The sequence below is a fragment of the Paroedura picta genome, chromosome 14 (assembly GCF_049243985.1).
Source record: "Paroedura picta isolate Pp20150507F chromosome 14, Ppicta_v3.0, whole genome shotgun sequence".
Taxonomy (NCBI): domain Eukaryota; kingdom Metazoa; phylum Chordata; class Lepidosauria; order Squamata; family Gekkonidae; genus Paroedura; species Paroedura picta.
This window is the reverse complement of record NC_135382.1, coordinates 37,598,873-37,619,777: the sequence shown is the minus strand read 5'-3', so window position 1 is coordinate 37,619,777 and position 20,905 is coordinate 37,598,873. Positions and strand designations below refer to the sequence as shown.

Sequence of the window (20,905 nt, the reverse complement as noted above, 5' to 3'; positions counted from 1 at the left end):
ATTGGGGAAGGATGGTTAAAAATCACACAAGTATTGTTATTTAAAGTTTAAAACCCTGTCTTAAAATGTACAGAACTGCTAGAGCTTATTGTAACCTTAAGACAGAATGTGAGATAACTCTTTGCAAAAAAACCCAACAGAGGTAAGGACTTACAAACACTTTTCTAGACCTAAAAAAAAAAAACATATTGCCAACCTGTTTATAACAATTCATAGTTTCCCCTGAATAAGCCTTTTTTTAAGGGAATGTATTTTGTAGTGTAAAAGCTGAGTTATAAAATAACTTATTCTGCACCATTGTTTTTCCGTACTAAGTGCCTGCTGTGGCTCTTTCTTTTCTTGACCCTCCCTCCTACATCACACACTAAATGGGAGATTAGTTACCTGCAGCATCCCAATGTTCATTTTGAACCAGGCATCCCCCCCATTTACATGTTCCTGAAGACTGTACCCAGCCATTTGCTCTCCCGTAGCCCATCTTGTACTGTTTCAAAGGCCAAGGAAATGTTTGTTCTTTTGGGCTAAAGATACGCCAGGAAAACATTATGTGTCCTTCAATCTGTTATTGACAATTTCAAAACGAACCCTGCCGGCATGCAAAGTGGCAGACCACAGATCATAATGCCTCAGTCGTCATGCATGTGTTTGCACGCCTGGTGCACGCTTTGATGACAAGATGCATCTACTCCCCGCCCCCCCACCATCCCACCAGACAAACCCTTTGAAATCTACACTCAACTCCTGTTGATTTCAGGAGAGGCTTTATATGTTTGTTGATGTTGTGGAAGAAGTGGTTCTCTGAAGAGTGATAAATCCTAGCAACTGGCAAAGATTTTAACACTGCATTCTCCAGAGGCAAATGTAGAGACAGGCATCAAACATAGGGGTTGGGTCCAACCACCTTCGTCCCCCAGTTTCCTTCCTAACTGCAGCCCTTCTTCCACTTGACCTTGTTCCCCAGCAAAAACTTTTTGATGATCAAAGGAGACTTCTCCTTCCTTTTTCACCAACAGATGATTGATCTAGCTCAAGCCCCCCTGGAGCACATGTATGGATGGCCAGGACTCTGCCTTCGGTACCCTGGAGTTCTGGGGAGGAGCATGGGAAAGGTAAAGGTATCCCCTGTGCAAGCACCGAGTCATGTCTGACCCTTGGGGTGACGCCCTCTAGCATTTTCTTGGCAGACTCAATACGGGGTGGTTTGCCAGTGCCTTCCCCAGTCATTACCGTTTAACCCCCAGCAAGCTGGGTACTCATTTTACCGACCTCAGATGGATGGAAGGCTGAGTCAACCCTGAGCCGGCTGCTGGGATCCAACTCCCAGCCTCATGGGCAGAGCTTTCAGACTGCATGACTGCTGCCTTACCACTCTGCGCCACAAGAGGCTCTTTGAGCATGGGAGAAGGAAGTGTCAAATCATGTGGTGGTGACAGTTCCACATCTCACCTAGAAGCCACACTGTAATGTTCCAGGAAAGGCATGAACACTATGGCTTTACCATAGAGTTGTAGGGATTTTCTCCTCCGCTTGTTGTTGAAGCCCCAGCAGGGACGGGGCAGTATGGGCAGGGCTTTACCCAGCATAACTGAGCAAATGGTAATCCTAAATCTATCCATTGGTGGTGTCATGAATGCATTTTTAGGAGGACCAGATATTTAAAAACATATTTTAAAATGAGCAAATGTTTGTGGTTCAGGTAGACAGTAGTGTGACGAGTCTGGAATTCCAAAATAGATAGAGAGGGGGGCAAAAGTTCTCCCCTGTTTTGGAATAAGGAATAGACCTTTCTACAGTTTGGCATAGGAGACGTTACAGCTGGAAAAATAAGTCGTTTCAGTGAAATATGTCAGATGTTGATATCCCTAAAATTCGAGCGGTTGTCCATTTGCTCAACAGGTTTCCAGATCCGATTCGCCCCCCCCCCCCTTCCTCCATTACGTTTCAAGCTCACACACACACACACACCCTCACAATGTCACCCCCCAAAACAGATCAGTCATCTCCTAACAATGGCTGACGGAAAAAGCCGAACATCTCTCCGCCCTCTTTTCGCCTTAATCTGTTTTCCTTCATCCAACAAAAGAATTAATAGGGTACAGGAGAATGTTTGATATGGTAATAGGCAAAACCAGTTACAGTCGACAAAGTATGTCAAACTTTAGATTAGAGACTTCTGAAAAATATTTCTAAAAAGTTAGCTCACTTTCTCTCATATGCACAGGCCCATGCCACAATCCACTGCGTTTAAACGACCCCCAAAAAAGCTGACAGGAAGAAAATTTATTCCTTTGAAATGTGGTGTTGGAGGAGAGCCGTACAAATCCTGCGGATTGCCAAAATGATAAAGAAGTAGGTTCTAGATCAAAACAAGACTCCCTAGAACCTAAAATGACTCAGCTGAGGCCACTGTCCTTTGGCCACAACAGGAGAAGAAAAGAAAAAGTCAAAATTCGGTGGCCTGGGTCTTCACTCAAACATCATGAAGAACACTGATTCTCTGGCAGCTGCATTTGCTTCCAGCTGAATTCCAGATCAGGTTTAAGGTGCTGGTATTAACCTTTAAGGCTATACATGGTCCAGGTCCAACATGTCTTAGGGACCACCTGTCTGAGGGCACCCCCCAAAGGGCTTCACGCTCAACCAATGCCAACAGGTTAGTGATCCCTGTTCCCCAAAAAGTGCACCTGGCCTTGACTGGGGCCAGAGCCTTTTCAACCTTGGCCCCGGCTTGGTGGAACAAGCTCCCAGAGGAGATCAGGGCCCTGATGGAACTCCAGCAGTTCCGCAGGGCCTGCAAAATAGAGTTCTTCAGCCAAGCCTTTGGTTGAGGCCAACACGACACTGAATGCTGGAGTATAGCAATTATCTGATGGACCTCCCTTATACAACCCCCCCCCCGCTTCCCATTGCAGCATCACCAACCACTCTATGGGTCAACTTGGGTGGACTTCTGCTTTGCGCCAAATAGGGCCCGAAGTCTTGCAGTGTATTGTGATGAAAGAGGGGAGAGAGAGAATCCTAACTGGTTAACTGTTCTTCATCTGAAGGCAAACAGAGAGGAAGTATGCTCAAAGAAGGAGAGCTGGTTCTTATACGCCGCTTTTCTCTACCCAAAGGAGTCTCAAAGCAGCTTACAATCGCCTTCCCTTTCCTCTCCCCACAACAGACACCCTGTGAGGGAGGTGAGGCTAAGAGAGCCCGGATATTCCTGCTCAGTCAGAATACCTTGATCAGTGCTGTGACTAGCCCAAGGTCACCCAGCAGGCGGAATGTGGAGGAGGAGCTGGGAATCAAACCAGGCTCTCCAGATTAGAAGTAATTCATGAAACCCAGGTTGAGAAAGCCCTGCTCTATCCCTTTCTTCCCTCCGATATTTCCGCCTCTGCATGGCCTGGACAGAGTTTTCAGCAAAACTACACGCACCATTTCGTAATGCAGATCTGAATCATTATCTGCTATCCCCCCCCCCCCAAGAGGCATAATTGCCCTTCATATCCCCCCATTCAGAAAACACCCAAAACGTTCTAACCATCACAAGGCAGATCTGAATTTCCGTGGTGTCCCTCATGTGCAATTAACATAATTGCGCATCATCGCGAGCCTCCTGTTCACAGAGACCCTGGTCACAGTTGTCATTTTGATGGGTGCTATCAAGAGTCCTGTTTTCATTCCTTTAAAAAAAAGACAGCCCAAATGGACATTTCCAAATCAGTTTTGACATTTCGGTCGTTGCTCCCTCCAGCACAACTCTCTCTCTCTCTGACGCCACGAACACCAAGCCTCACGTGAGGTCAACACCAAACACAAGAAGCCAGACTGAGGGTCTGAATGCAAACATCCTGGTCGCTTTGACACCACTTCTCTATAGCAATAAAATTCCCTTTTCAGCCTCATCCCTTCTTTCCAAGTGATGTTTGAATGCTCAGGCTGGTTTTCCTGCTGTGCAGGGAGGGCGCCCTCTTCTGGAGAAAGAGGGAAAGTGGAGCGTTTGCTTTCTATAGAATTCGCTATAAATATGTTGCGGTTGTTGTTTTTAAAAAAGCAATCTCCAATTCATATCACCTTTCCCATCATTTCACATTACACTAAGAAAAAAAGACTGCTTCGTCTTGACTTGGGGGCTTCACACCTGTGGCAAGGTAGACATGCGTAAGAACATAAGTGCCCTGCTGGATCAGACCAAGGGTCCAACGAGTCCAGCGTCCTGATTCACATGGTGGCCAGCCAGTTTGGAGGGACTTTGGAGGGTCAGCAACAAGGCATAGAGGCTGAGGCCTTCATAAGAACATCGGAAGAGGACCCCTCCTGGATCAGACTGGTAGTTCATCTAATCCAGCCTCCTGGCTCATACAGTAGCCAGTCAGTTCCTCTGTAGGGCCAACAGCAGGGTAGAGAGGCCGAGGCCTTCATAAAAACATAACAGCTCTGGTGGGTCAGACCAGGGGTCCATCTAGTCCAGCGTCCTGTCTTACACAGCGGCTATCCAAATCTTCCGGAGGGCCAACAACAAGGTATAGAGCAGGGGTGCCGAAATAGTGACTCTCCTAATGTCTACGGTCTCCAATTACCATGAGCCCTTGCCAATTGGCTATGCTGTCAGGGGCTCTTGGGAATTGTAGCCCATGGACATCTGGAGAGCCACAGTTTCACCACCCCTGGTATAGAGGCTGAGGTGTTCCCCTGATGTTGCCTCCTGGCTCTGGGATTCAGAGGGTCAGTGTTTCACAAGGTGGAGATTCCCCTCAGCCACCTTGGCCAGCACCCATTGATAAATCTTATCCTCCACAAATCTATCTGATCCCGCTTTAAAGCTGATTTTTCCTGTGGCCGTCACTATATCCTCTGGGAGCAAATTCCCACATTTTAATTGCTTGTCGCATCAAGAGCAATGCCATGGATTGCTTTAAGGGGTTGGACAGATTCAAGGATTCGTGGTTAAAAGAAGCATCCATGCTTGGAGGTAGTCAGTTTCTGAATCTCGGGCCAGGAGGCAACATCAGTAGAAGTCTTCAGCCTCTCCGCCCTGCTGTTGGTCCTCCAGAGGAACTGGTTGGCTACTATGTAAGATAGGAAGCTGGCCCAGATGGACCACTGGGTAGATCCAGAAAGGCTCTTCTGAAAGGCCATGGTGTCTATGCCGTATTGTTGGCCCTCCAGAGGAACTGGTTGGCCACTACGTGAGACAGGAAGCTGGCCTAGATGGACCATTGGACTCATCCAGCAGATATCTTAGGTTCTTATCAGGAAAAGGTCCCGGCCTCTATGCCCCATCGTTCGGTCCCCAAAACAACTGGTTGGCCACTCTATGAGACACGACGCTGGACTAGATGGCCCACTGGTCTGACCCAGCAAGGCCCTTCTCATGTTCTGACCATCTGGAACGAGGTACAGTTTTACAGTCTTATACGCAGTGTTGTCCATTAAGAATTCAAGTTGTTTCCATGGGTTAAGCTGTACTGTGGGCTGGTTAATGCCTTGAGCAGGAGAAGAATCATGGTCCTTCCCCAGACACCCACGCTGACCACAACTGTGGTCAGTATTTCCAAGCCCAATTATACCCTTCTCCGAAAGTTGGCTCTGCAAGAACCGATTCCGACGCCTTGCACACCAGTTGATCAAGATCAACGTTTGCTGCTTCCCTTCTCAGGAGATCACAGAATGAGCTGGCGCTTCTCCCAGGGGAGGGGAGGGGAGGGGAGGGGGAGGAAGTCATCACTACGGCCGAAGTGTTACAACCCCAAAGCCACGCCAGACGACTGCACCAGAAGCTCACCTCGCTCTCTGCCGTGCATTGCTCTGGCAGCCTGAAAGGCTTTCCCAGGCTGAGTCACAACAATCCATCCGAGCGGCCTCCCAAATAGCAACCAGCCAGCTGTTGAGTACATTCTCGCCAACACCCCTTGCTCCGTGCCCTCCCGCCACAGACAAAACACAAAAAAAATGAAGTTTATCTAAGGGCACCAGCACAATCAGACAGTTGTTCATTTCCAAAAAGAAATGACTTCTTGGCTTGGAGACTGCCACGGAGTCACATGCTTGGCCGCGGGAGGGGAGAGGCCGTGGCTCGGGAGACCCAGCACATGTTTCCGCATGCGTGCTCAGTCCCCGGCCCCACTGCTTAAAGGGGGCATCCAGTGACGGGGATGCAGAACGCCCCTGCTGGAGAAGACGCTGCCGTTCAGAGCAAAGAGCTCCGCTAAACAGAGCAGTGGAGACTTGTAGTGAGTGGTGAGTGGAGATTTGTAGTGAGTGGTGAGTGGAGATTTGTAGTGAGTGGTGAGATAGGTGCTTTGCACATGCTCAGAGTTTAGGGCTGCCAGTTCTGGACTGGGAAATTCCTGGAGATTGGGAGATTTGTAGTGAGTGGTGAGATAGGTGCTTTGCACATGCTCAGAGTTTAGGACTGCCAGTTCTGGACTGGGAAATTCCTGGAGATTGGGAGTAGAGCCTATGGAAGGGGCATTGGAGGGACCTCAGCAGGGGATAATGCTAAAGGAGTCATTTTTTTCTGGAGCGTAGTTGTAGTTCTGGGAGATCTCCAGACCTCACCTGGAGGTTGGCAGGGCTACCGTGGATGTTGACAACATTTTCATGGAAACAAACTGGGAGGGGGGGAGGGGAGAATGGCGTTAGGTCCTCCTATGGCACTCCTGTCCGACAGTGTGGGAAGTGGACCATAATATGTGCATGCAATGAAATACAGCACAGGGAAGCCCAATGCTGCATCTCTAAGGAACTGTCCCTGAGCATTTTAACTGAGCTTCCCAACTCGAGAGAAGAAATAGCTCCTGTGCCATTTTTAAAGTGGTGACATTGAGATGCTCCCTTTTCAAGGTACTGCTTGATCCTCCAGAGTAACTGGCTGGCCACTAGACTGGCCCAATCCAGCAGGACTCTTCTGATGTTCTCATGATGTCCTCATGGCCTCTGTGTCCTATTGTTGGCCATCCAGAGGAACTAGTTGGCTCTGTGTGAAACAGGATGTTGGAACAAATGGACCACCGGTCTAATCCAGCAGGGCTCTTCTGAAGTTCTCATGAAGAAGTTGACCTCTATGTCTTGTTCTTGACCATCCAGAGGAACTAGTTGGCCATCATATGTGACAAGAGGCTGGACTACAAGGACCACTGGTCTGATCCAGCAGGGCTCTTCTCATGTTCTTATGTCTTTTTCCTCATAGCAACCTGGCGAGGTCAACCAAGATGAAAGACCCCCTAAGAATTCCACAAAGAGCTTGTTATCCAACTACGGTTGTGGTTTAAACTCATAAGTACACTACTACACTGTACTTGGAAGGGCCGAGTCCTTTTAACTGGAGATGCCGGGGATTGAACCCGGGACCTCCTGCATGCAAAGTGAATACTCTGCCACTGGGCCTCAGCTCTCCCCTGAACCAACCACCTTCTGCCTTCCCAAGTGGTTCCTCACACTCAACCCAGCTGAGGATCAACAAGATACATTAAGCATCTGCATAGTGTACTCCAAAGCAATATGAGTAGAGATCTTCAGATGTATCCTGCCACGGGTGACTACAATCTGGGCAGATCAAGTAAGTGAGTCAAGCTACATGCTTCGAATAAGGCATATCCTGTACACCCTCCATTTCTATTTAAAAAAATACACTTGTGATGACAATAGGAGCACCAGTGTTGGCATGTGCTAGCAATAGGCAGCCACAAGAACTATCTCCCCACCATAGCGTACACCTTTGCTCCATGGTTTCCACATACACATGTATCTACAGCATGGGTTGGGTCCCCTATTCACTGGGCTCTTCCAAGCCATTCGTACAACATCCCAGCCGGACGGCGCATGGTTTCCTCGCCCCCTCGGACACTACAAGCACCGTTCAAGAAGCATGTCTCGTTCCAACACGGTGACAGTGCAGCCTGGCCCCCACGGGAGCCGGCCACCGGCCACAGGGATCACATCAACCTCTGCCAAGACCAGCAAAGACAACCAGCGGCGGATCCCGATTTGCGTCGCGCCCAAACCCCGAACCGAAAGAAGCCAACTTCTTGATGGACTCAACTCCTTAATGCCCCTGAACACGTCCATGCGCTGCTGTACACCTGCAGTCGAGCAGCATGTAGAGACCAACACGGTTTTTTTTGGCGGGGGTGCTTAAGCTTCCGAGGGTCCCAGCTGCCTTGTCCGGGGCAGGAGGGAGGTGATAGGGTCTCCCTCATCCTTTGGGTGCTGCCCCCCACACACACACAAGACACCGGGCTCCCGTGGAGAAGAGGCAACAGATGGGTCTCAGGTCAGAGGAGAGACGCAAGGGCTCCCCACCTGGCATGGGGCAGACCCCCGGAGCCTGACTCTCTGGAGACCCAAGGCGCACACCCAAACCACGCTCCCGTAGGGCGAGGGCTCGACGCCCGGGTCCCACCGGGGACTCCCGTCCAGCCCCGCCAGCGCCAGGCGGCTAGAAAAGGGGCGAGGGAGCAGCGCGGCCAGGCAGGGGGGAAGGAGCTGCAAGGGGGTCCCCCCCCAGCCAAGGAGCCCGAGACCCCCGACCCCCGCCGCGCTCGCAAGCGCCCAAAGGGCGGCCGGAATGGCCGGCAGGGCAGCCAGAGCGGGCGCCGAAGTTGGAAGCTGGAAGCTGGAGCCCGGCACGTCGCTGGGCTGGGATTGACAGCGACAGCTTTGGAGGGGCCGGGGGGGGGGGAGTCTTCTCTCTCTCTCTCTCTCTCTCCCCCTTGCCTTTTTGGCAGAGCACCGGCGGGGGAGGGGGAGATCTGTCGCCATTCAGAAGGGAGGAGAAGGGGGAGCGAGCCTACCCTCCCACCCACCCCCCCGGGCAATTCCCAATTCCAGCCCCCCTCCAAAGGAGGAGGCGAAAGGACAGAGGTCCAGCGAGCCCCCCTGGGCAACCGCCTCTCGCCCGGGGCTGCCCATCTAGCCGTGTCTGTCTCCCCACGCACCCCCAGCCTCCCCCCTGCCTGCCCGCCTCCTAGAGAAGGTCATGGGTCTTGGACCAGAACCAAAGGCTCTGCTGACCACCGATCCAGGAAAGTTGCGATGCTGGAACCGTCTCCCCGGACTCTCCCCCCCCCCCCCCGAGGGATCCCTCCTCTCCTCCGGGTGTAGGGGAAAGCCCATTGGCATGCACACCCCCGGGCACGGTTTGGGCAGCTCAGTCCTCGCCGCTCGGAAGCACCGGAGCATGCCTCCTGCCTCGTCCTTCTCCTCCAAGCGGCGATTCTCTTTCCCCACCGCCGGAGAAGAAGACCAGCCGTGCCAGCCAGCCAGCCCTGCTCTCGGGGAGGGAGCCAGACCCTTGCAAACCGCCAGATGCGCCCCCCCCCCCAACACACACACACAGAGAGAGATACATAGACCAAGCTCCCCATCACCCCCATCTCCCCCCCAGGAGGCCAGCCGGCGTGCCTTACCTGGGACAGGAGGAAGGAGAGGGCAAGTTGAGCGTGGCGCGGCATGTTGCTCAGCCTAGAAGAGACCAGCGGCTTTTTCATTCATGCACTCGGCTGCACTGAGCATATTTTCGCTGTGGAGCAGCCTCTGAGAAGAGAGGGAGAGCGTGAGAGAGAGAGCGAGCGAGCACAGGACTGCCTCCAGAGCTAGCCAACTTCCCAAATAGATCAGCAGCAGCAGCATCGCCAAAGCATTGGGTAGGGGCTGATGACCGGAGCCAATAGCTTTACAAGGATAATTTCTTCACAAATCATCCTCATTTTTTGCATCATACAATATTGGGCGCGCACCCCGCGCATAGCACGGCACCTTGCGAAAGCTCTTCGCATTGGTGGCGCTCGGCTAATGGCTTGAGAAATCAGGCTTTGTGGGTTCCAAGGGGGGGTGGAGGGTGGGGGCTATTCTCCCCCCTCCAGAAGGACCAGCAGGGCATTGGAGGAAAGACCGAGGGGGCCAAAAAGAAAGGCCCTTTTTTTATTAAAATGTTAATCACGACTGTTTTCTTTTCAATCAGTCAAGGGAACGGCTGGACTGGCCTCCAGATACTTTGGAATCGTGGGAGACTGACATAGTGAAGTTCTTTCAGGGGCAGGGGGCAGGGGGGGTGGGAGAGAAAATACCCTGATTGCATTTTCTGTTTTCCGCTCCGTCTCGCAAATCACCAAGAGGACAGATCAATTTTGCTTGACAAAAAAATCCATCATAGGGCAATAGATTTTATTAACTGCTCGGCTTACGGTGGGACTTTGGCTTTCAGGCTCAGCGAGCGCAAATCTGCAAAGGAAGTGCTGGAAAAGTCCGTGTCCTTTGACTGCAAAAACCCCCCAAACAAAACTTTTCTTCCCTGGGGGGAGATGCCATTTCCTGTAATATTCATCACCATGCTTAGCGCTGGTGAGGTTTTTTTTTAAGGGCCCTGCACTCAAGTAGGGTTGAGTCTACAACAATCTGATAAGGTAGGCTATTTTTATTTGCATACAGTAGCCAGGGGCTGGAGACAAGGAAACGGTGACAAGGAGGAGGCAAACGTATTCTGAGCCAGTTGCTGTTGTCTAATTTTGCTTTTGGACTTGTGGTGGAAAGGAAAAGAGAGAAAAAGAGAGCCCTTGAGGAGGTACAAAGTGCTTAGGGGAGCCTAGCTACAGGTGACCAGCTCCAAACACCTGAGGTTGACAGAACAACCCTAAACAAAGTTGATGGGTTTAGATGGGTAGGACTGCACTGTAAGGCCTCTCCAACCTCAAGATCTTTTCATTGCATTTTCATTCCTTGAGATAATTTCATTACAAAACTGTTAGAGAAACAGCTGGCTTTTGACATACCTGCTAATAATACAAAACCCAAGAAGAGCACTGCTGGATCAGAACAAGGGCCCATCCAGTCCAACATCCTCCCTGCCCCACACGGGGACCATACTACAAGTCTAGCTCAGGAAAGGAACTACATTAAAAAGAAAGAAACTACATTAAAAAAAAATTAAAGGGAAAATTTACCTTAGAGTAGAAAAGTGGGTAGAGGTAAACTCCAGAATCCCTCCTTGGCTGTTCAATAAAAGCCAACTTGGTGTCATGGTTAAGAGCGGTGCCTTCTAATCTGGACTCTAATTACGGCCAGCTGGGTTTGATTCCCCTCTCCTCCTCCACCTGCAGCCAGTTGGATGGACCTTGGGCTAGTCACAGTCCTGTTAGAGGTGTTCTTGCGGAGCAGTTTTCTCAGAGCTCTCTCAGCCCCACCTACCTCACAGGGGAGAGAGGACTGTCTTTCTCTTCTTCTTTTTCAATAGTGTCTGTCCTGTTCCACCACTATCTCAGCTCCCTTAACTTACTCCCAAGTAAGCTCTTGGATGCAAAAAGACATTTCTCGAGGACCAAGCAGCAGAGAGGAAGAGCCAACCCACCCCCACCTGCAAGCTACATGGGAGGGCAGCTGGATCCATTTTGCCTCCTTCCTTCACAGGGCGAACCCCTTCCTTTTCTCTGCCCTGGATTTGCTTCAGGAGACAGCCTGCATTGGCTTCTTCATCTTCAGGATGCCAGAATATGCAAAAGCTGTAGAGCCTGTGATTCAAAAGGATTTGAAGAATATCCTACAGGCGGCTATGGGGGAGAGATTAGCATATTTAGATCAAGAATAGGCCTGATATATTTCAGATTATCTCCCCCTGTGACCCAATTGGCTCCATTGGAGCCTTCCTGCTGCTTTGAGCCCCCTTCCTCCCTGCTTACTCCCAGAACAAAGTTAATCTGTTAGGCAGTTAGGACTCTCTCTTTCTCCCCTCTCTCTTTACAAAGTTGCTTCTATTTTCCATAAAGCTATTTATTCTCCAAGCAGCCAGTCTCCTGCACCACCATTGCCTGCTTAAGCTCTGCTTAACAGAGTTCCCAGCAGGTGAAGCTCGTCAGGGTGCAGGTGAAAGAGGTGATGCTAATTAGCCACCAACTAGGCTGCTCTTAAAGAAACAGCTCCAGGGCCCAGTCCAAAAGTTGAACAAATCAGTGTTTATTTGTATAACCCACCCTCCCTGTGTCGCTCAGGGCGTGTGACATCATAATTATTCTACAAGCTAATAAAGCTAAAAATAATAATAATCATGAAACAGTTTATCATCTCAGATTCCAGCCGTGAGGCTAGCACACCCGATGGTCTCTCAGGGCCTTGACCATAAACTTGGTGGAACAACTTTGTCTTGCAGGCCCTGTGAAACTGGTAAAGGTTTGTAACACCAGCAGGGCCTCTCTCTACCACCCTGGAATCCCAAATGCGGCATGCCAATGACTCTCCCTTCCTCCATTTTATTCCTGCTTCGCTTGTGCATGTAGGCGTGAAAGACCGGGACAGCTGCAGACTGCATCAGAGAAGAAGAATCCCCAGCTCAAGTGCCTGTGGTTTTCTGTCACCAGATTTGTAAAGAGACAGGGAAGATTTGCATCGCCTGTTGCGTGAAATGACAGCTGCCAGTCTTCAGGTGGGACCTGGAGATCTCCCAGAATTAATATGGCTCTCCAGTGGACAGAGATGAGGTCCCCTGGAGGAAAAGGCTGGGAATCTTATTGTGTTTCCCCCCCTCTTTAAAAGGGAATTTAGAATTGTTCACCTGACTAAGGTTGCCTGGTGCATTGGCATTGCTGGTGAGTGATGGAAATGCACTTTCCAGATTTCCAGCATACTTATGTGACCTGGGAGGGACATCGGCACATCAGAGATGTTGGGGGCAACACTCTGAATTTTGGGTAAAACTCTAATCGCATTTGAAAACCATCTCACTTTCCTAAATACAAATCTCTGATGCTCCCTGCAGGGCACTCTTTATATTTTGCTTAATCATGCTCACTGCAGATTTTGTATATTCCAACAGAGCACACTTCCTCCTTGATTCCCTTCTGAACAACAGTGAGTCAGTAAGGACTATCTCTCTGTCCTCTCTTATTTATATAGTTCTTTCTCTTCTCAACGAAGCCATTTATTCTTTAAGCAGCCGATGCTCTATCCCTCCCTTGCATATTTAAACTCTGCAAATTGAGGAGGGGAGCTTTGACTCTCAAGAAGAGCTTGTACCCTGAAACTCCTTTTGCTCTCTAAGGTGGTTCTGGAACCAAATCTAACTGGTTCTACCAGTGGCTATATAAACTTCAAGTACAACGATATAGGCTAGATATCAGGAAAAAAATTTTCACAGTCAGAGTAGTTCAGCAGTGGAATAGGCTGCCTAAGGAGGTGGTGAGCTCCCCCTCACTGGAAGTCTTCAAGCAAAGGTTGGATACACACTTTTCTTGGATGCTTTAGGATGCTTAGAGCTGATCCTGCGTTGAGCAGGGGGTTGGACTAGATGGCCTGTATGGCCCCTTCCAACTCTAGGATTCTATGATTCTAGGATTCTATTGTGATTCTAAAACGGGAGGAGGGTAGAAGGGTGTTGCAAATCGCATACAATCCCCCTTGGAGAGAAAAAGCAGGGTATAAATATCCATTCAAGAATTCTTACCACCCTGGGCCACCTCCCCTCAGACCCCAATATCCATCCACCCTAGCTTCCCTCCCTAGTCCAAGGAGCAGTGTGGCTCATGATTATTATCTGTGCTGGCAGAACAACAACAGCTAACATCAGAAATCCAACTTTGTGGATTACTGCAGCATCGCTAATCTGTAAACACAATTCTAGGACTTCAGCAGGAGAGACTTCAAAGTGCAAGGTGACAAACAGAACCTTCACAAAGGGAGAAGCCCAAGGCAAGAGAGACTCGCTCTTTCCGGAGACTGGAAATTGCGACAGAATGTCACTCACAGGGCAGGATACTCGGAGGAAAAAAAAAAGGGTGGGGGGGGAATGCTTAATTCAGCAACACCATCCTGTATCCTCTAAGGCTTTTCTGATTAATTATGCTTTCTGCAGCAATCAGATTTTTCCCCCTATACCTAGAAATTAAGGATCGCGAGCGGAGCAAATTAAACAATTTGTTTCTCATTTCAGGGTTTTCTCATTCCGTAAAAGTCCTGGAGACTAAGGGCATAAAATAAGCCTTTACCCAATAAAAGTATACACCTAAAGAGAAGAAAGGAGTTATCGCTAACAGTTTTTCAGACTCTCTGTGATTAGGAAGAAAGTTACTGCGTTCTCGGTTGGTAGGCAAAACAGCTATAAGAGTAACGTGTGCCGGGGTTGCCAACCTGCAGGTTGAGCCTGGGGATCTGAAACTTCCTGATTTGACTGAGAACGGCAGGAGATTCCGGACTTCGGACAGCTAATGTTGAATTTACAGCCAGAAGCCGTTTTACTGCTATTTTAATCATTGCTGTCGTTTTAATTGTTATTTTAAATGCTTTAATCGAATTTAATTTCTAATGTGTATTTATATGACGTGCCGTACACCGCCCAGAGCCGGGCTACTGGGACGTGCGGTGTAAAAATCCAATACATACAAAAAATAAAATTACAACTGATGTCCAGATGGCAGAGATCAGTTTTCCTGGAGGAAACGGCAATTGGGGAAGACACCAGAGAAGCACATCCTCTCTGCAAGCCCTCCCCTCCCACAAATCCACCTTCTACATGCTCCACCCCCAAATTGCCAGGAATATCCCAACCAGGATTTCAGAACCCCAGTCCCCACAAAGTCAAGGTTTAAGGAGTACTGGGGACAGTTTTGGAAGCCTCACTTCAAAAAGGAAAGCGATGAGGATGATCCAGGGCCTGGGGACCAAACCCTGTGAGGAAAGGCTGAGGGACTTGGGAAGGTTCAGCCTGGAGAAGAGGAGGCGGAGAGGGGACAGGAGGGCTCTCTTGAAGTATCTGAAAGGTTGTCACTTGGAGGAGGGCAGGGAAAGGTTCCTGTGGGCAGCAGAGGATAGGACCCGCAGTCATGGGTTTAAACTATGTTTAGAACAGTTCTAGAACATGCCAGAAATTATATGGACAGAACTTCCTATGGGTGGGAAAATGCAAGATCTGTGTGTGCATTATTATAGAATCCTAGAGTGGGAAGGGGCCATGCAGGCCATCTAGTCCCACCCTCTGCTCAGTGCAGGATCAGCCTCAAGCATCCAGGATAAGTCTCTGTCCAGCCGCAGCTTGAAGACCGCCAGTGAGGGGGAGCTCCCCACCTTCCCTAGGCATCTACAAGATGTGGGCAGGGGCTCATGGGAATTGTAGTTCATGAACATCTGGAGGACCACAGGTTGACTACCCCTGCCCTTAAGTACTTATTTGTTTAAATTTCTCCCCAGATGTTGCCCCCTCCACCGCCCTCCTGCTGGTTGCCTAGGCACCCCATCTACCCTTCAGATGTTGCGAGGGGCAGGGAACCCACCCCTCACTTCCAAGGCTCCTCCAGATGTGATCTCTACCACCCCCCACCCCCTGTTTGGAATGCTCTCCATTTTTTTTAAAGGAACAACAGTGCTGAATCTGAACAGCAGGAAGCAGTTCTTCAAAACCGAATAATAATAATAATAATTATAGCGTCTGATATTCTGTGAAATGTCTCCGCCTGCTCCCACCCTCACCTGGCCTAATAAATTATGTGTGTGCGTATATATCTTTCAATTTTATCATAAGAACTCCTGTTTGCCTGCTTCATAAGTCCCCTCAACCCCTAGAAATTAACAAAGGAAAAAAGAGAAACGCCCCGTACATCAAATTGAGCCCTTGCTCAGAGCAATAAGTAGCTCTCCGTGTCCGTCGCCGGTGTCTAAGTCCAAAGCCCTGTTTCAGAAGCTCTCCCGTCAGTTATTTTGAGAGCCCATTATTGACATTTCTCCCCAAGTAGCGAGTTTCAAGCATGCCAGTAATAATTTCAGAGCAGCCAAGTGTACAGATTTTCACCAGGCAAGGAGGTGTTTTTGTGGTGAAAACTTATTAGATATACCATTAACCTTAGCCATTAAAATGATCCTTCAGGAATGGATGGCCACTACAGAGGTTCACCTAAGCTCCTGGACGGGTTCCATTTTTCCCCCTGCTAATGTTGCGGCGCATTAGATTTGTAGAGTAGGGCCTGGCTCTTCGGGCGTTCGCAATCCTGCTATTCATCACTTCATTCTTTCATTCAACGGAAAACAATAAGAACCTTCCTGTCTACAGCTTTGTATTTTGCTTTCCCCCCCCCTCTGAAGCGATGGCGAGATCATCTCTCACCATTGGAGAGGAATGGGAAGGCGACTGTAAGCTGCTTTGAGCCTCCTTCAGGTAGGGAAAAGCGGCATATAAGAACCAACTCTTCTTCTTCTTCTTCTTCTTCTTCTTCTTCTTCTTCTTCTTCTTCTTCTTCTTCTTCTTCTTCTTCTTCTTCTTCTTCTTTTTCTTCAGTAATCTCAGGGCTCTCTCAATCTCACCTCCCTCACAGGGTGTCTGTTGTGGGGAGAGGAAAGGGAAGGCGAATGTAAGCTGCTTTGAGCCTCCTTCGGGTAGGGAAAAGCGGCATATAAGAACCAACTCTTCTTCTTCTTCTTCTTCTTCTTCTTCTTCTTCTTCTTCTTCTTCTTCTTCTTCTTCTTCTTCTTCTTCTTCTTCTTCTTCTTCTTCTTCTTCTTCTTCTTCTTCTTCTTCTTCTCCTCTTGCAGGGCACATCGAGTCTTGGCTCCAAAGCTTCTCTGCCTTGCACCTTTCACCCTGTTCCCGTGTATACATGTATGGCATATCTGTGCTATAAGTGCAAAAGCCAGCTGGCCAAAAGAGGAGGAGCAAACATATGTCTCTAGGGCCAGGGATCACCAACTGGTTTGAGCTGGCAAACCAGCAAGCTCAACCGGGGGGGGGGGATACTCAGCCAGGCGGTCCCTCGGGTACGTGGGGCCCAGGCCGGGAATGGCCTTCAAGGTTTCTTCTAGGTTTTCTCCCGGCCTCCCCTGGAGGTTGGCAGGCCTATCTGCTGCCTCTTTGCAGGCGCAAGAAGTGATGCTTCTGAGGAAGAGAAGTCCAAGCACAGAGCTTGGTTCTGTGTTATGTATCGCTTCCGACAGATCTCATATATACATATATATTTTAAAAAATGAGCAACTGTTCACTTTTGTCTCCCCTGTTGTAATTATAGAAAACTATCTTTCCTCACGGAATGCTGAGACCTATCTTTGGTCTGGCTCTAAGGAGAAAATTCAATTACCCTGGAATGACATGCAAAGAGACTTAATTCCACCCTGGGGAATCTTTGCCGGAGTCGTCATGTACAAACCATTGAGTCGTCTCGGGAGCACCAAAAATCACTTCGTTTTCCCCGGGCTCAGAGGAGTCGCCCCTGGACATTTGGGGATGGTTCTGATAATGAGCCGGGCTCCGGTCCTGGTGAGTAACAGCCTCGAATGTCAAACTCACCCGGCTTCTCATATCCGCTTTCTCTCGAGTGGAATAATTGATCGGGTAATGCTGTTTTCAGGAAAGGACACCCTCTCTTTAAAGCACTGAGACCGAGAACCACTGTGACGCAGAGGTTAAGACTGGGAATTTGAATTTGGGACCCCCAGATCCAAAAGTCTGGGAGACCTAGGTTCAAATTCTCAATCGCAAGATGGAAGCCAGGATCTAGAAGACCCATGTTCGAATCCCCAGTCATGCTATGGGAGCTCATGGGATGAATTACATTCTCTTGGCCTTACCTACCTGGCAGGGTTGTGTTGAGGAGAGAAGGGACGACAATAGGTTGCAAGAGAGGCTGGACTCAAGAAACGCAACAGACTCAAGACCATCCAGCTAGCTTCTGTGAGGGAGTGGGGATTTTTTTAACCCAGTGCTGTCCAGGTCCTAATCTATGCCACACTGGCTCTCACAATGCTACGCGAGCCTTATGGACTGTGCATAAATATGTAGTTGTGAGTTTCTGCATTGATCAGGGGTTGGACTAGATGACCCTGGAGGTCCCTTCCATCTCCATGATTCTGTGATTCTATGGTGGAAAGTGGAATCTTGAAAGAAGAAAGGAAATACAGAAAGTTCATTCATCTCTCCTTCACAGAGGTGTTTTCTGCCCCAAATCTTGCCCACTCCTGGCTCCTCCCCAAAGTATCCAGGTATTTCCCAGCCCAGTCTGGGGATCCCCTGGAATTGCAGCTCCTCTCCAGACTAAAGAGACCAGTTCCCCTGGGGGAAAGGGCTGCTTTGGAGGGTGAACTCCATACAATTATGCTCTACTGATCTCCCTCCCCACCCCTAATCCCACCCACTCCTGGCTCCACCCTTAAAATCTCCAGGTATTTCCCCAGCTAGAGTTGGCAACCCAATATCAGGCAGTGAACCATGACTTTAAAGTGGAGGGGAGTCATCAGAGAGGTCGGATGAGAATCTTTCTCCTGTCAGCTGCACAAAAGGCAGAGCCCACCAGGAGCCCCGGATGCTGAGATATCTACCCAGCAAGGGTAAAACCTTAGCCCCAAGCCCCTCAGGGGATCTGCAGAGCTCCAGGCAGTCCGGCAGAACTCTAAAAGCTGAGTTTTCCAGATGAGCTCTGCTGCAAACTGGGATTTCCAGCAGCAGAAGGGTGGCCAAACAAGAACAGCTGAGCTTTCTGGCCAAGCAGGGACCCAAGGGCTCCGAGGTAATAGAGCACGTTTCACACTAAACAAACGAACAGAAATGGTGTTGCAGCAATTAACCCCTTCCCTGCACTCAAGGATGACTCTGTTTCCCCTTCCGTGGTTCTGCTTTTGAGATTGAGAAAGGGAGGAATGAAATGTTCCAGACAGACTGACAGATGGAGGGATAAAATTTCAGCAGCGGTTTTCGGGTCTGGTTTTTTTTGGTTTGTAGATGTGTTTGCATTGCTGTTTGTGCAGCAGGGGGTGTGGTTTCGATATACGCCGGAGACGGCATTTATACATACATTGTATGCTGATGCCAACCTCCGGGTGAGGCCTGAAGGTCCCCCTGGAATTATAACTGATCTAACCCCAGGGATCAGTCCCTCTGTAGAAGGTCAGACTCTACGACTTCATACCCCACTTGGATCCTGATCGCAGGCTTCACACCCCAGATCTCCAGGGACATCAGGGACATCAGCAGGGATGTGATACTGCACAGTCCCCTCTCCACAACTTCAGGGGATGCTGATCTCCAAGATCACTTTCAATTCCAGGTGACCTCCAGGCCCTGCCTGGAAGTTGGCAGCCCTACCTCCCTGTGTTCCTCTACAGCAGGGGTGGCCAAACTGTGGCTCTCCAGATGTCCATGGACTACAATTCCCATGAGCCCCCTGCCCGCTCCACACCTTTGCAACATTCGAATTAGTCCCTTATGTGGGCTGCTCAGATACATTTACAGCTGAGACTTGGTCCTGTTTTATCCTCTGAGGTTCTGCCGTTCCCAAATCAGATGCATTAGAAGAACAGATGGGGAGAGAACATTGTGGTTCTGATCAAAGACCTAATGAAGCAGCTCCTAAATTACTGTGCAGACAGGGTGCAGATAAAAGGGTGCAGGAAGAAAACAAGAATGTCACCAAATGCCTTCAGAAGTTCAGAGCCATGCACTGGGGGCTAGCATTATACAGGGCAGTGAATTAGCGATATATATTTCTATTGCTTGCATCTATCCACCATTGGAGAAAGGGGGGGGAGGCAAAGACTGCAGGTGGATTGTTGCTTTGAACAACCATCTAACCATCTGAATACGGGCAGGGGCCATGCTTCTTAGCCGTTCCCACTGGATCTATTTGATACAATGAACCATGCTGCCCTGTTGAGTCTTTGGCAGGGGAGAAGCAGGCATTAAGGAATGCGCCTTGGGCTGGTTGAAATAATTCTTTGTGGTTTGGACTCCAAAGGTTACCGTGGGAGACCAATTCTCTTCAGTGTGGGAGTAGTCCTTTGAGGTCCCACAAGGTTGCAAACCCATAAGTGTGCCTGCGCACATGAAAGCTTCTACTCCAAATGGAACTTGGCTGGTCTTAAAGGTGCCCCTGGACTCAAACTTTGTTCCACTCCTTCAAACCAGCTCAGTGACCCACCTGGATCTACCCCACCCCCCACCCCCGCCCACGTTCTTCAGCTTCTCTGCAAAACCTTTATACGAGACGGTTTGTAGCTTTGGAACTGGATGTCATCAAATTGCAGATGATGCTCACCTCTGTCCTTCTTTCTCTCTCTCTCTCCCTCCATCTCCCCCTGGCGATGTGTTAGAGGTCTCGAGCCGCCGCCTGGCAGCTGTGGTGGAAGGACAGAGAGGGAGCAAATTGAAACGGAACCACGACGAGACAGAATGATGGCTGATCGGAGAGCCTGAGGCCTTGGAGGATGCTGCGTTTCCATTTCTGATGGGATTCGGTTGGCCCTGGCTGATTCGGTTAAGAGCGATCATTACTGCCGGAGAAGCATGTTAATGCCGTTGCTAATAAAATAAAATAGGAATCCCAACTTTTGAATCATGCGCTTTCGGTGGGCTTTTGCAAGTGGATTTTCCTGGGCCAAAGAGTGCTTCTACAGTGCATTGAACGTGCATCATCCGACATGTGCCCAATATGTTCTAGTTCAGCCTGGAAGATGGACTCCTACCTTGAGACCTGATCTGGTCACCTGGATCCGTGCCATGGTAACTTCCAAACTCGACTACTGTCATGCACTTTGTTGGCAGGATTTCGATATGCGAGGGAGGAGTGAAACACCAGGACCTATTCTGCACACAATAGATAGTGCACTTTAAATGCACTTTAGAAGTAATTTTCCTGTTCTGCACAGGAAAATCTAGCTGCCAAAGCACATTGAAAGTGCATTATCCTATGTGTGCAGATTAGGCCCAGGCTGCTTAAAAGAATCAAGATCGTTTTGTTAAGAAGAGAAAACTATGTGCAGAAAGCGGAAAGAAGAGAGAACTTGCTAATAGTTCGTTCTGTTGAGGGGGGCAATCTAGGCGCAAGTGAGCTCAAAGGAGCCGGAAGTCTCCAATGAGCCAATTGGGACACTGGAGGAGACTATTTGAAAAATACCAGGAAATTCCTAAGCTAACTATGCTAAATACACGTGTCCGCCAATGCCCCCTGCAGGACACTCT

At 49.4% G+C, this 20,905-nt stretch overlaps 1 protein-coding gene and 1 long non-coding RNA gene across 3 annotated transcripts in view; one reads left to right on the top strand and one right to left on the bottom strand.

Annotated features, from left to right (window-relative positions):
• Positions 1–11,063, bottom strand: part of CDH13 (cadherin 13) — a 416,230-nt gene extending 405,167 nt beyond the window's left edge. The window contains exons 1-2 of one of the 2 annotated variants that reach the window (XM_077310005.1): positions 10,932–11,063; positions 9,399–9,525 (exon numbers count right to left, since the gene is read on the bottom strand). In XM_077310005.1, the coding sequence (XP_077166120.1) occupies positions 9,399–9,479 (81 nt within the window). In that variant the 5' untranslated portion in view covers positions 9,480–9,525; positions 10,932–11,063. Of the gene's footprint in view, positions 1–9,398; positions 9,616–10,931 lie in introns of those variants that run through there. The other variant, XM_077310003.1, reaches the window with a different exon arrangement.
• A 1,721-nt stretch (positions 11,064–12,784) lies between these two features.
• LOC143823398 (uncharacterized) lies at positions 12,785–20,236 on the top strand. The gene is made up of 3 exons (XR_013226474.1): positions 12,785–12,828; positions 16,965–17,212; positions 20,038–20,236. It is a non-coding gene; the product is annotated as an uncharacterized LOC143823398 (long non-coding RNA).
• The last annotated feature ends 669 nt before the right edge of the window (positions 20,237–20,905 follow it).